We start from the raw sequence: 12,353 nt of genomic DNA, 5'->3' as shown, positions 1-12,353 counted from the left end.
CTGGCATAAGCGGACACAGACTCAAATATTTATTTACACTATGCACAAGTCTAGGGACAGTACGGGGTGGGTCAGCTGAAGAAGTAGGTGGACCTCATCACCTGCCCCAGATCGAAGTTACCTGCGGAGCCAAAAGAGCATGGAGCTGAGGCTAGGTCAACTGGACATGCCTCGAAGGGCCAGTGCCCTTTTAAAACCCCTTTTTAAACCCTTACCTGTCTCTGGCAGGGACCGTAGTGTCTCCTGCAGTTTGGTGACCAGGGCAAGTTCCGATGGCTTCAGGGACCTGGTGGTTTAAACAGGACATGAGTAGGGGAACAGGCAGCAGGCAGGGACCAGGCCTCAGGAAGAGGGGCCACTTACCTGTAGGCAGAGCAGAACCGCTTCTCCAGGAACTTAGCCAGGTCCTCCAGGATTGGCTGGCTATGTAGGCGTACAAACTGCTCGCGACACACCTGAGGGGTGACAGCTCTGAGTCACCCATGGTACAGGTACAGACTCGTGGGGTCCCTGAGAGTAGGGGCTGGAAATACCTCGTTCATCACCGGGATGTCGGCGGCATGCGTCCAGAAGCAGTCGTGCACAGAGACGAAGGTCAGGCCCCTCCTGGCCAGGGAGAGGCCGAGTGAGGCAGCTGCTGCCTGCTCACTGCCCCCAACCTCATTCTGAGTCCCCAGCACACTCAGGTTCCCAGTGCTCTAAGCAGTAGATGTTCAGGAAGACACTAACCTCACACACCCTCAAACCACTCGCCCGTTCAAATCCCAGCTCAGTCCAGTGGCAGGCGCCGGGCACAAGGACCCTGCCCTGCCCTTCACTGGCAGTGTCTACCCACTACACGCAACCCCATCATCACTGTCCTGCCGCGTCACCGCAGCCCCAGAGATACAGCTACATCACAGATGGACTGCCCACGCATGTACCGTGGGTCCACCTGTAGCAAGTGTGTGCCTGCCCCTGGGACACACCTGTAGCAGTGCAGGGCGGTCAGCATCATGTGGGAGGAGTCCAGGGAGTGGATGAAGTTGGGTGGGAAGCCATTCTTCTGCTTCAGAGTGTTGGGCTTCCTGTGGACCCAGAAGCGCTAGGCCTGGCACCCTCCTGGCCCGTCTATCTCCCAGCCCCTCCCCTCCCCGCATCCGGGACTCACTGACTGATGTTCATGGAGCTGGTAAAGGTGATGCTCTGGATGCCGCCTTTCACCTGCAGGCCGGGGTTGGGGGTTGGTGAGTGCAATCCTGGGCGGGAGGAGGGGAGGGGAGGGGAGGGGCCTTCCCGGGTACCTGGACCTTGGCCTCACGGTGATAGGGCTGTATGATGGGGATACCCAGGGGTGTGACCCACTCCACAGGCCAGCCCGCGTGAGAGATGAGGTTGGCGCTCTCTGTCAGCCAATGCTGAGGGTGTGACGGTACACCTGGTCAGATGGGCAGGCCACAGGGGGGAGGCCCGCCCCGCCCCCCAGGGAGAGTTGGGCAGCGACTCACCTGTATGGCCCGGGTGCTGGAGAACATCTCCTGTAGGCTTTTGAAGACCAAGCGCACGAGGTAGTGTGAAGCTTCCCAAACAAACTCCTGCGGGGGCAGAGGGTGACGTGAATGGCAGGCGGGTGGGTGGGGCTAGCAGGTTGCCTCTCCCCTTGGCCCAGAGCCAGAATCCAGGGCTACAGGACTACCACTGTTGGGAAGACCGAGGCTCAGGTCCCAGTGCTGAAGGGAGCACGCAGGTGGGGACCTGGCAGGCTGCACACCTGGGGGAAGTCGCTGAGTTCGCGCAGACGCTTCTCTATCTGCAGGCGCCCACCGTAGCGCGTAACCCCATACACCACGGTCATCACGGTCTGCTTCACCACCTTGCGGGTGATGAAGCCCTTCAGCACCTGGGCCACCTGCAGGCCCTCCTTGGCATCCTGCTGGCGGAACTCCTCCACCTGGATGGGGTCAGGAAGCAAGGAAGCCCTGTCACGCCACCTCCCCACCAGGGATTCTATGGGATTCTATTCAGACATCAGCAAGAAAGGACAGGGGCCCTGGCACCCACCTGTGTTGCCACCTCCCTGTACACATCTTGGGGCAGGTCCGAGGGCGTTAGGTTGACAGAGGCTGCACCAGCGCTGTCCCGGCCCAGTGCAGCGTAATGCTGCAAACCATTGCAGGAGCCATCCTGGCCACAAGGGGTGCTCATGAGCTGAGCCCAAGTAAAACAGGCATCATCCAGCATCCCAGTGCAAATAAAAAAAGAGGTCTTCGGGAGACTGGGGACCCGCCTCCCTTACAAAGCAAAGCCACTGTATCAGGAGGCCAGTTCCACAGGGCAATCCCAGTTAAAGATGAGACCCCACTGCAAGTACCAGGTCCCAGGGGGGCAGTCAACTCACGGGCTCACCTGGTGAACCGGCAGGTGGGAGATATAGGCAGCGGGGTCTGGGGACCTGACTGCTTGTGCTATCTCCATGCAGCAGGCCAGGGTCTGCCAGGGCTCATCAGCTTCCATCCACCATTTCCGGCCCTGTGGAGCATAAGACCCACAGGACTCAGGGGTCAGCAAAAGCCAGCCAGGGCAGCTCAGGTGACACCAGGCAAGCGCGCGCGCGCGCGTGCGTGCGTGCGTGTGTGTGTGTGTGTGTGTGTGTGTGTGTGTGTGTGTGTTGGGGGCGATGAGGAGGGCCACTCACGGGACAGCTGTCAGCTGCTACTGGGCACGTTAAGAGGGACATAGTAGGCAGCAGGGAAGGAGACAGCTGGAGTCGGGGTTGAGAGATCTGAGTGCACAACGGGCTGGGAGTAACAAAGCAAGAGGCAGGAATGGGAGCAGCTAGGGAAAAGAGCACGCGATTCCCACCGTCATGGGGTTGTCTGCAGAATCCAAGATCTCCTCCATAATCTGGTCCGCGAAAGCCAGGCGCATGCTCAGAGAGTCACGCTTCTTGAGGCCAGTCAGGTTGACCAGGTGGATTTTGAGCCAGTCAAGGCCACGCAGCCCCAGCGGCCGGCCTTCGGCAAACTCCAACAGCGCACGTGCCAAATCGCTGCCCAGGTGGTTGAAGTGCGGTGGGCAGGGGTAGGTGCGGCCGCGGAAGTCCATGTTGTGTGGCAGCCAGAAGACACGGTCGCGCAGGTGCTGTGCCAGCGACAGCCGATACAGGGCTTCGCTGCGCAGGCTGTGCATCTCCCGAGCAGCTTTGAGGCAGCGCGCCAGCTCCTTCCGCAGCTCCGCCTTGTGCACAGGCGAGGAGCCGGGTGGCAGGTGCTGCCGGGCTGGCTGTGGTGCCTCTGAGCGTGGAGGAGGAACACCCAGGCGCACACAGCCCTTGTCCCTGAAGACCTGCAGCACCAAGTCTAGCAGGCGCCCGTTGACACGCCAGGCGCAGTTCCCCAGCTGCGTGAGCGCGTCCAGGGCACCATGCAGTTGGGCGGGAGCACAGCGCTCTAGGAGATGCTGGTGCTGCGTGGTGCCCTCCATGGCACGCATCAGTTTGGTAGAGCTCAGAAGGTAGGCCCCGGCGTGCGGTGACGTCCAGGGCAACGGTGGGCACAGCATAGGCACTTCTGTGGTCTCGAAGGTTAGTGTGGGTTCTGCTGCCGTCTCTAGCAGCTGCGTGAAGGCAGGGTGAGGCTTGAGGATACCGACCTGGGGAAGACAGCAGACACAAGGGGCTGAGCACGGGCACTCTCTGCCACCACACAGGGAAGAGGGAACAACCCCTCACCCCCACCCAGCTCTCCACACACATCCCAAAACAGATAGGAATGAGAGAGCAGCGCTGCCCAGAGTTGTCAGAGCCCCACGGAATGGATGGCACAGCCATGTTGCCCTGCATCTTTAGGCCTCTCACAAGCCCTCATTCAGGCCCTGCGGCGGCCCGCTCACCTGGCGGTAGCTTCGGAAGGAGTACACGTGGTAGAGCACTGGGATGAGGCGGCAAGAGCCCTGCGGGGCAGCCAGGCTGCGTGGCATCTGCACAGCCTGCACCAGCAACTCAGCCAGCTGCTTTCCCAGCTGCAGCAGCACCGGCACGGACCAGGGCTGCTGTGGCGGGGTCTCTGGTGGGCCCAGCAACTCCCAGTACTCCCGAGGAAGGAAGGGCGCCTCCACCTGCAGGAAGAGCTGATCAGGAGAGCCCAGGGCTGCCCATGTTCTCTAAACAGGGAGCGAGACTCGGACAGACTGATGTAGTTGGGGAGGGTGTTGAGGAGAGTGGTGAAGGAGTGTGATGAGCAGGAAGTCTACCCCCTTCACCTGCGTGTTAGAAGCCAGCAGCCGGAGGTACTGCGAGTACCGCTGTCCCAGCTTCTCCACGTGGTTGGTAACCTGCTTCTGCTTCACCAAATGCCGATTTAAGACCCGAAGGCCCAGGTCATGAGCCAGGTGGAGGAGGGGCTCGCCCTGTGATGGCAGAACCCGCAGAACCTAGGTGCAACAAGAGTTGAAGCTGTGGTTGCCTGAATACAGCTGCCTGTCCTCCACCCGGGCACCCAGCCCTGGCCCACCTGCAGCAGCATGCTGACAAACTCTCCTTCACTGAGCAGGCACAAGAACGGGTAGAGGGTGGGCTGGCCTTCCTGTGCCTGGCAGGCCATGGTGGCCTTGGTCTGCCGCAGGACTCGCAGCAGCTCCACTTCCCACTGCCCTTGCAGCGTCTTCAGTGTCTTCCGCTATGGGAGAGCAGCATCACAACCTGAGCTAGAATCTCCTGCCAAGATCTCCCAGGACCTGGACTGGGGGAAGCCCTTACCGCCTCAATGACCTCCTTGGTCATTTCTGGGGCCTTCTCCACCGACTGGACACTGACGTTGGCACTCAGCTCCACACGGAGCTGCTGGGAAAAAAGGTCCTGCAGGGTCTCCAGGGGCAGGTGCAGTTTCGGGTAGGACTTGGGACCATTCTGCTGGGCAGAGAGGCAAGTGAGGCAGGGGCACAGGAGACAGACCACCCTGTGCAGGCAAGAAGCCCATCACTGCCTCTGCCAAAGTGTGCCCACTCAAATAATCTGGAGGACTAGGAACTGAACACACGTGTACTCAACAGCTGGACACCTGACACAGGCACCTGACACATGCACTCAACAGCTGGACACCCGACACGTGTACTCAACAGCTGGACACCCGACACGTGTACTCAATATCTGGACACCCGACACGTGTACTCAACATCTGGACACCCGACACGTATACTCAACATCTGGACACCCGGCACGTGTATTCAACATCTGGACACCTGACACGTATACTCAACATCTGGACACCTGACACGTATACTCAACATCTGGACACCCGGCACGTGTATTCAACATCTGGACACCTGACACGTATACTCAACATCTGGACACCTGACACGTATACTCAACATCTGGACACCCGGCACGTGTATTCAACATCTGGACACCTGACACGTATACTCAACATCTGGACACCCGGCACGTGTATTCAACATCTGGACACCCGACACGTGTACTCAATATCTGGACACCTGACACGTGTACTCAACATCTGGACACCCAACACATGTACTCAACAGCTGGAACACAGGCACCTGACACGTGTACTCAGAACAGTCCAGCATCCATGGACAAATGAACACTAGAATACTACTAAGCCATGAATAGGAACAAGGCTCCAATACACACCACAGTATAGAGGGACCTTGAGGACACTGTCATCAGTGAGCCAGGCACAAAAGGCCACACAGTATCAGGCTCCATGACAGAAAATGTCCAGGACAGGAGAATCCAGAGAAAGCTCACCTGTGAAGGTGAGTCTTCCCGATGCAGAGGAAAGGAAATGAGGCTGCCATGGTGGCTTCGTGCCTGGGGCTCACCTTGGCATAGATCTCCCTGAGCAGTGTGGACGTGTTGACTGGACTTGGCGCCTGTGGTGGTGGACTGAAGGCAGGCTCAGCCTTGACCACTGCTCTCAGCAGTGCGGCCTGCTCCTCTCCTGCCAGGGCCAGGTCAGTGAAGAGCTGCTGAGGCTGAAAGCCATTTTCCTTCATCTGCTTCAGACACCTGAGGCAAAAGGGGTGGGACGGCGTAAGCTGAGCACTCAAGGGGCTACCTTGCCCCCAGGACAGGGCCGCCCAGCACATTCCTGACTCACTTCTGGATAGTGTGGACATCCTGGTCCCTGCGTCCCATGCACTGGAGTGCGGCTGCATAGGACCACAGGTCGGGGGAAAGGCCAGCATCCTTCAGCATGATGAACACGTATACCATCTCCTTGAAGGAGCCCTGGGGGAAGGGGTGGGGCAGTGAGGACCAATGGCACCTGGACCTCCTTCTCTGAGATCCCTAGAAACCTACTCTCTACATCAGTGATTTGGGAGGGGACCTAGGAACAGGTGGACCACAGGGTGTCCTTCTGAGGAACACTGCATTACTGGAGATTTGAACCTGGGGCCTCTTGCAGGCCAGGTATGTGGTCTACCATTGAGCTCCAAAACCTACCTGTCTGTGTTTTATTGCTGGCTTTAATGATTTATTTATTCATGATTTATGTGCATGGGTGTTGTGCTTGCACGTACATCTGTGTGAGGGTGTCAGATCCCCTGGAACTGTCATGTGGGTGCTGGGAACTGAGCCTAGCTTCTCTGCAACAGCAGCCAGTGCTCTTAACCACTGAGCCACCTCTCCAGCCCGATGTTGGCTTATTTTTTGTTGTTGTTTGTTTGTTTGCTGGCCTGGAACCATGCAGATCAGGCTAGCCTCAAATTCAGAGATTCTGTCTCCCATCTGTCTTATATTCCTTTTCTCATTTTCTCTTTGAAATAAGCTCTTTAAGAGCGGGAGAGACGGCTCAGCAGTTAAGAGCAGATGATCTTCCGGGGACCTGAGCTCAATCCCAGCACCCACATGGCCTCACACCTGTAACTCCAGTTGCAGGGCTTCTGACACCCTCACAGACATACATGCAGGCCAAACACCAATGAACATAAAATAAAAATAAATCACACACACACAAAAAAAAAAGGGTCAGGTGTACTGGTGCACGCCTTTAATCCCAGCACTAGGGAGGGAGAGGCAGGTGGATCTGTGAGTTCAAGGTCAGCGTGGTCCAGACAGGGAGTTCCAGGACAGTCAGAACTACACAGAAAAACCCTGTCTTGGAAAGAAAGAAAGAAAGAAAGAAAGAAAGAAAGAAAGAAAGGAAGGAAGGAAGGAAGGAAGGAAGGAAGGAAGGAAGGAAGGAAGGAAGGAAGGAAGGAAGGAAAAGGTCTTGTTGTGTTTCTCAGGCTCATTTTGAACTCCTAGACTGACATTCTCCTGCCCTGCCAAGGTGCTGGGGAAGAAACAACTCAGAGCACAGGTTTCCAGCTCGGGAATTTATGAAAAAGAGCAAGTTCCCGACCCTGGAGCACCAAAAGTCCCCAAGCTTCAGGGCCACTAGGACAGGAGGCTCAGAAGCCCCACACAGAACTACACTTCAGGTATTCTCAGTTTCTTATTTTCAGTGGGGAAGGAGAACCGGTTTTTACTTTGCAGACCAGGCTGGCCTTGAACTCAGAGACCCGCCTGCCTCTGAGGGCCAGGATTAAAGGTGTGCACCACCACGAGCAGGCTCCTCTGTTTGTTTTTGTTGTTGGTGGTGGTTTTTAAGGGAAGAGTTTTCTACCTGAGAAGCCTGAAGGAAGTTGAAGCAGGCTCACCTTTCGGGCCCAGCCGAGCATCACGGTGTTATACATGTCCAGCGTAAGCAGCTGCTGCCTGTCACACTTGCTATGCTGAGTGACCAGCACGTGGTGGGCAAGGGGCATGTTGTCAGTGCAGGCGCAGCACTCAAAGAAAGCCAGAAATTTCTGCTGGAGCAGCAACAAGTTTGCCTCCACCACCTTGGCCTGCATCCTGCCTGGGGTGCAGGAACTCAGCTTCAGCATGGCAGCCTGCAGGGCCCAGGTCAGCTGCTGCTCCTCCTCCTCTGAGCTCTTAGGTGCCCCCTTCTTGCTCTGCTGCAGGCAGCTGGCCAGCTTCTTGCTCCAGATCCGGGGCTCCGTGAGCAGTGTGTGGCTTTGCTTCTGCTGGTCAAGAAATCTCTCCTGGCGCTTCTGCTTCATCTGTTTCTCGGCCTCCAGCTTCTGGGCCCAGCGGCCGCTGCGGCCCTTCAGGGGCCAGTCCACTGGCCCCTTCTTCACCATCACCTGGGACATGCTCTCCGCCTGCAGCTGCCGCACCCGAGCCTCCAGCACTGCAAAGAGCAGAGGAAGTTTGGGGACCGTCTTCTGCACCTCAGGATGCTCTGAGCCTAGCCCCAGGGTCATCCCAAACATCCTCCTGGTGATCATCGTGCCTTGCTCTGCCTGCCAAACCTGCTCCCCACAGCCTGCTGCTCTCCCTCCTTCACTCCACCTCAGGGCCTTCGCACATGCTGGAACCTGTCTTTTCTGATTCAGGCACATACTTGATACACCTAGGGAGCGACACAACAAATATCCCTAGCTCTGTGGCCCAAGTCAGTTGACCAAATGTTCACATTCTCTCCAATCATGCAGGTGTCCCTGCCACACAGCTTTCAGAGGTGACTAAGCTAGTGCTCCAAAAGGTCAAAGCCTGGCCAGGAACACAGCATACAGGGGCAGCCACGGTTAGTAGTGAGTGCAGAAACAGCAGGCTCATCCCCAGGCCCTCAATACAAGTGTTCTTAGGACTAGCTGACTGCCATTTCCAGAACTCCAGTCCCCGGTTCACGGCCCAAGGTCAGCATGAGTCAGGGGCCTGGCTCTGATTTGTACAAAAAAAGTTGGGAGTGGAAGGGGTGCATAGGAGAGGCCCGAAGTTCTGGGTGAGCTCCCGTCTCAATGCACAATTGACAAGGCAGAGGGTGCACCTATGTGGGGCCTCCTGACAACTGAGAACGGGTGTGGAATGCACCCGCAGAGACCCCAGAGAGAGGAGAGACGTCAGCGGGACTGACCCCAGTGAGTGCTCGTGTTCATAACAGAAAGAGACCTCATGGGAAAAGACGCACAGTATGCACTAAGTCTCTGCTACCCTCCTCTGGTCAGATGACAGATCCCATCGTGTTGAGACGGGAACCAATAGTTGCTGACGATGGAACAGGACCATAGCTGTGCACCATCTCAACGTGTGTGTCTGTCCCTCTACCTCTACCTTCTGCGGCTACCATGCAGACATGACATTGGATCAGGAGGGAAGCCTGGCCTGGCCTGGCCTGGGGCAGCCTGTCCACTAGACTTGTTTGCCTAACCCTTAAAATTGGGTTCCAAAGCTGAGTGGTGTTGCTCACCTTTAATCCCAGCACTTGGGAGACAGAGGCAAGAGGATCTCTGAGTTCAGGACCAGCCTGGTACCGAGCAAGTTCGAGCAACCTTGTCTTAAAAAACAAACAAATTGGATTCCAACTTCACCTTGACTGTACGGGACACAAACTGGAGACTCTACCTTAGCAGAAGACATTCCAACAAATGGACCGCGGGCATTTGTTCAGGTTTAATTTGGGCTCTCAACTGTCTTCCAAGTCCCAGGTAGAAATCTGGGGCCCAGGGAATAAAATAACAGCTCCAAGAAATAGCCCAGCACACAAGAGGACCCAACAGGCCACGTATAGGACATCTGGCCCACACCACCTGCTGGGTGTACTCTACTGTCTTGGTGTGCTCAGGTACAGTGAGGAGCCATTCCTCAAGGCCTCCACTGTAAGGAGTGTGAACCCTGCACAGGGGTACAGGGGTTTGGAAGGGCTTGGGGTGCGGCTCACCCTCCAGCAGCTCAGCATGGCCCCACTCCTTCTGGGCATCTTGCTCACGGGGACTGGCGGCAGAGCTCCGTCTGGAGCTGCAGAGGCCACTGAGAGTCCCTGAAACACAGAGGGTGAGACTGCACGTTAACCACCCCAGCGCTCCGGAGGCTGAGGTAGGAGGGTCTCCAGCTGGAGTCCAGCCTAAGCCACAGGAAGAAATGTTATCAAAAGACGACAATCAGGCATGAAGGTGCAACTTTGCGATCTCAACACTCAGGAGACTGAAGCAGTAGGGCAGGAATCCGAATCCAACATCCAGCATGAGCCACGTGGAAGAACCACGTCTCAAAAAGTAACCGCACCCCACTCCAAATAAATCCAGACCCAGGAAAATGTAAGCTCAAGGGCAGAGCAGGCGGAAGCTACGAGAGCCGAGGTGCAGGATCCGGGAAGGATCCATAACTAAAAGTAGCGATAAAGGTCAAAGTCACAACCCTAAGTCCCCAACGATGGGTTAGAGGGCTACAAAAGCGCGCAAGAGTCAAAAGGCAAAGTATCCTGCGGTTCCTCTTCAAGCGTGTTCCCAGAGACTCCATACGTCAAAGGGCAAAGGCTGGAGGTGACCGGACCTCAAGGAGGCGAAAAATCATAGCCTTGGGTCCGACACTGCTTTACCTTCCTCCGAGGTCGGGCGGCGGCGCCCAGAGGAGCTCAACGCCCTGCCGAGCCCCGCGGCGCCCCGGGTCCAGCGTAGCGCAGACATGCCGCCCGCTGTCCGCAATGCGCACGCGCGCGCAAAGCCAGCCGGGAGTTGTAGTTCCGCGGCTGTCGAAAGCGTCTCAGGGTGGGCCCATCCTGAGGCGCCTAAATAGAGCTACAACTTCCAGGAGGAAGTGCGCCGCGTAGCGGCAAGAGAGCACGCGCAGAAATACTCTTCTGATTGGATCTTTCCTTAGGTTTTTTTTTTTCCACAATCCAAGTTTCCTCTTTGATTTGATTTTTTCTTCCCTTTTTTTTTTTTAAAGAAACTATTTATTTATTTATATTTTTAATTTTGGTTTTTCGAAATAGGGTTTCTCTGTGTAGACCTGGCTGTTCGGGAACTCACTCCGTAGACCTGGCTGACCTCAAAATCGGAGATCCACCTACCTCTACCTCCACAGTGCTGGGATTAAAGGCGTGCGCCACCACGCCTTTATCTTTTTACTTCCTTATTCTTTGATTGTTTGGTTTCTGCTTTGTTTTATCTGTTCTTGTTTCTGTTTTATATATGTGTGTATCTACATATTACTGAATATATATATATATATATAATGTGTATGTATGTGTGTATATATATATTACACAGCCTCGCTATGTAATCATGACCTCCTGGAATGCGTTACATTTAGTGCAGGCTGGCCTTGAACTCAAAGAGACCTGCCTGTTCTGCCTCCCCAATGATGGAATTTTACCACGCACAACCATGCACAATCTCCTACGTTTTTGTTTCCGTGTATGTGTGTGTATGCAAATGAAATCCACAGCCTTAAAGATAAAAAAGAAGCGTAAATAGTCCCACATCCCTGTTCACTCACAGCCCCGTGGAGCTCCTGACCCGGAGCTGGGGTGGCGCAGCTAGATAGCAGGCCTGATTCATCTGATGTTGGTGCTGTGCTGTGCACACTAGGCAAGCGCTCCCCCTCTGAGCCACAGCTGACCCCAATTCCACGGACCCCCAACCCTGTCTATTTTTTCTCATGCACCACAGGTTTGCTTCTAATTTCCTATGTAATCAAAGATGACCTTGAATATCTGAACCTCCTGCCTCTAATTTAAGATTTAGGAGTGTTGAGATGACAGTTATACACCATCAAGCCCCAGCATTTTAGAGACAGAGTCTTGCTAAATTTTCCAGGCTGGTCTGGAAGTGATTCTAAAGCACAATAAACTCCTGAGATGACAGGAGGTCATTTCCCCCTCCCCACTCTCTACTGCTTTTCAGAGCTCATCAGGGAGAGGAAGACGTAGTGCAGTGGTTTTAACCCCAGCCTCTGGAGGTGGAGGCAGGAGGATTAAAATTAAAAGCAATAGCCTGGGGCACAATAAAACTCTGTCTCAAAGAGACAGACAGACAGACAGACAGACAGACAGACAGACGCACCAAAAGAGAGGAAAAGGAAGAGAAGGGGGTTGCACACGCCTTTAATCCCAGCATTTGGGGGACGGAGGCAGGCGGATCTCTTGAGTTTGAGTCATCCTAGACTACAGAGCAAGTTCCAGGGCAGCCAGGGCTACACAGAGAAATCTTGTCTTGAAAAGCCAAAAGAAAGAAAGAAAGAAGTCTCTTTGGTGCTAGAGAGGTGGATCGGTGGTTGGAACACTGGCTGCTCTTCCAGGGGACTCCGCTTCATTTCCCAGCATCCCCATGGCAGCTCACAACTGACTGTAACTCCAGTTTCAGGGAACCTGACATCCTCACAGAGATAAATACAGGTAAAAACCAATGTGCATAAAAAATAAATTAATTATTCAGAGGAAGGGAGAGGAACAGAGATTTAATCTTCTTCTCAGCCTTTATGCCTCAGTTGTGAAGGTTCAGAGACATCCATCAAGGGGCCCGAATGAGCAAAGAATTGATCTCAGACCTATGTGAGAAAACCCAGGTCTCATATTCCCCCTATC

The 12,353-nt window shown here is 55.2% G+C and overlaps 1 protein-coding gene across 5 annotated transcripts; it reads right to left on the bottom strand.

The window, feature by feature from the left end:
• Positions 1-6: 6 nt before the first annotated feature.
• Polrmt (RNA polymerase mitochondrial) lies at positions 7-10,491 on the bottom strand. Of its 5 annotated transcripts, none has more exons than XM_075975600.1 (21): positions 10,365-10,491; positions 9,708-9,806; positions 7,642-8,177; positions 6,096-6,226; positions 5,818-6,004; positions 4,736-4,885; positions 4,491-4,655; positions 4,240-4,410; positions 3,871-4,095; positions 2,842-3,630; positions 2,386-2,508; positions 2,041-2,187; positions 1,751-1,930; positions 1,488-1,574; positions 1,284-1,397; positions 1,151-1,203; positions 969-1,067; positions 534-606; positions 364-455; positions 216-286; positions 7-121 (listed from the first exon to the last, which is right to left on the bottom strand). In XM_075975600.1, exons 1-21 carry the CDS (start codon positions 10,450-10,452, stop codon positions 72-74), a joined length of 3,630 nt encoding a protein of 1,209 aa, XP_075831715.1. In that variant the 5' UTR covers positions 10,453-10,491; the 3' UTR covers positions 7-71. The 5 variants fall into 5 exon arrangements, with proteins under 5 accessions (XP_075831715.1, XP_075831716.1, XP_075831717.1 ...); XM_075975601.1 differs by having other exon boundaries at positions 1,290-1,397; XM_075975602.1 differs by having other exon boundaries at positions 2,041-2,163.
• Between the last annotated feature and the right edge of the window lie 1,862 nt (positions 10,492-12,353).

Source organism: Microtus pennsylvanicus, chromosome 6 (assembly GCF_037038515.1).
Source record: "Microtus pennsylvanicus isolate mMicPen1 chromosome 6, mMicPen1.hap1, whole genome shotgun sequence".
In the NCBI taxonomy this organism is placed as follows: domain Eukaryota; kingdom Metazoa; phylum Chordata; class Mammalia; order Rodentia; family Cricetidae; genus Microtus; species Microtus pennsylvanicus.
This window is presented reverse-complemented; position numbering and strand designations above follow the sequence as displayed.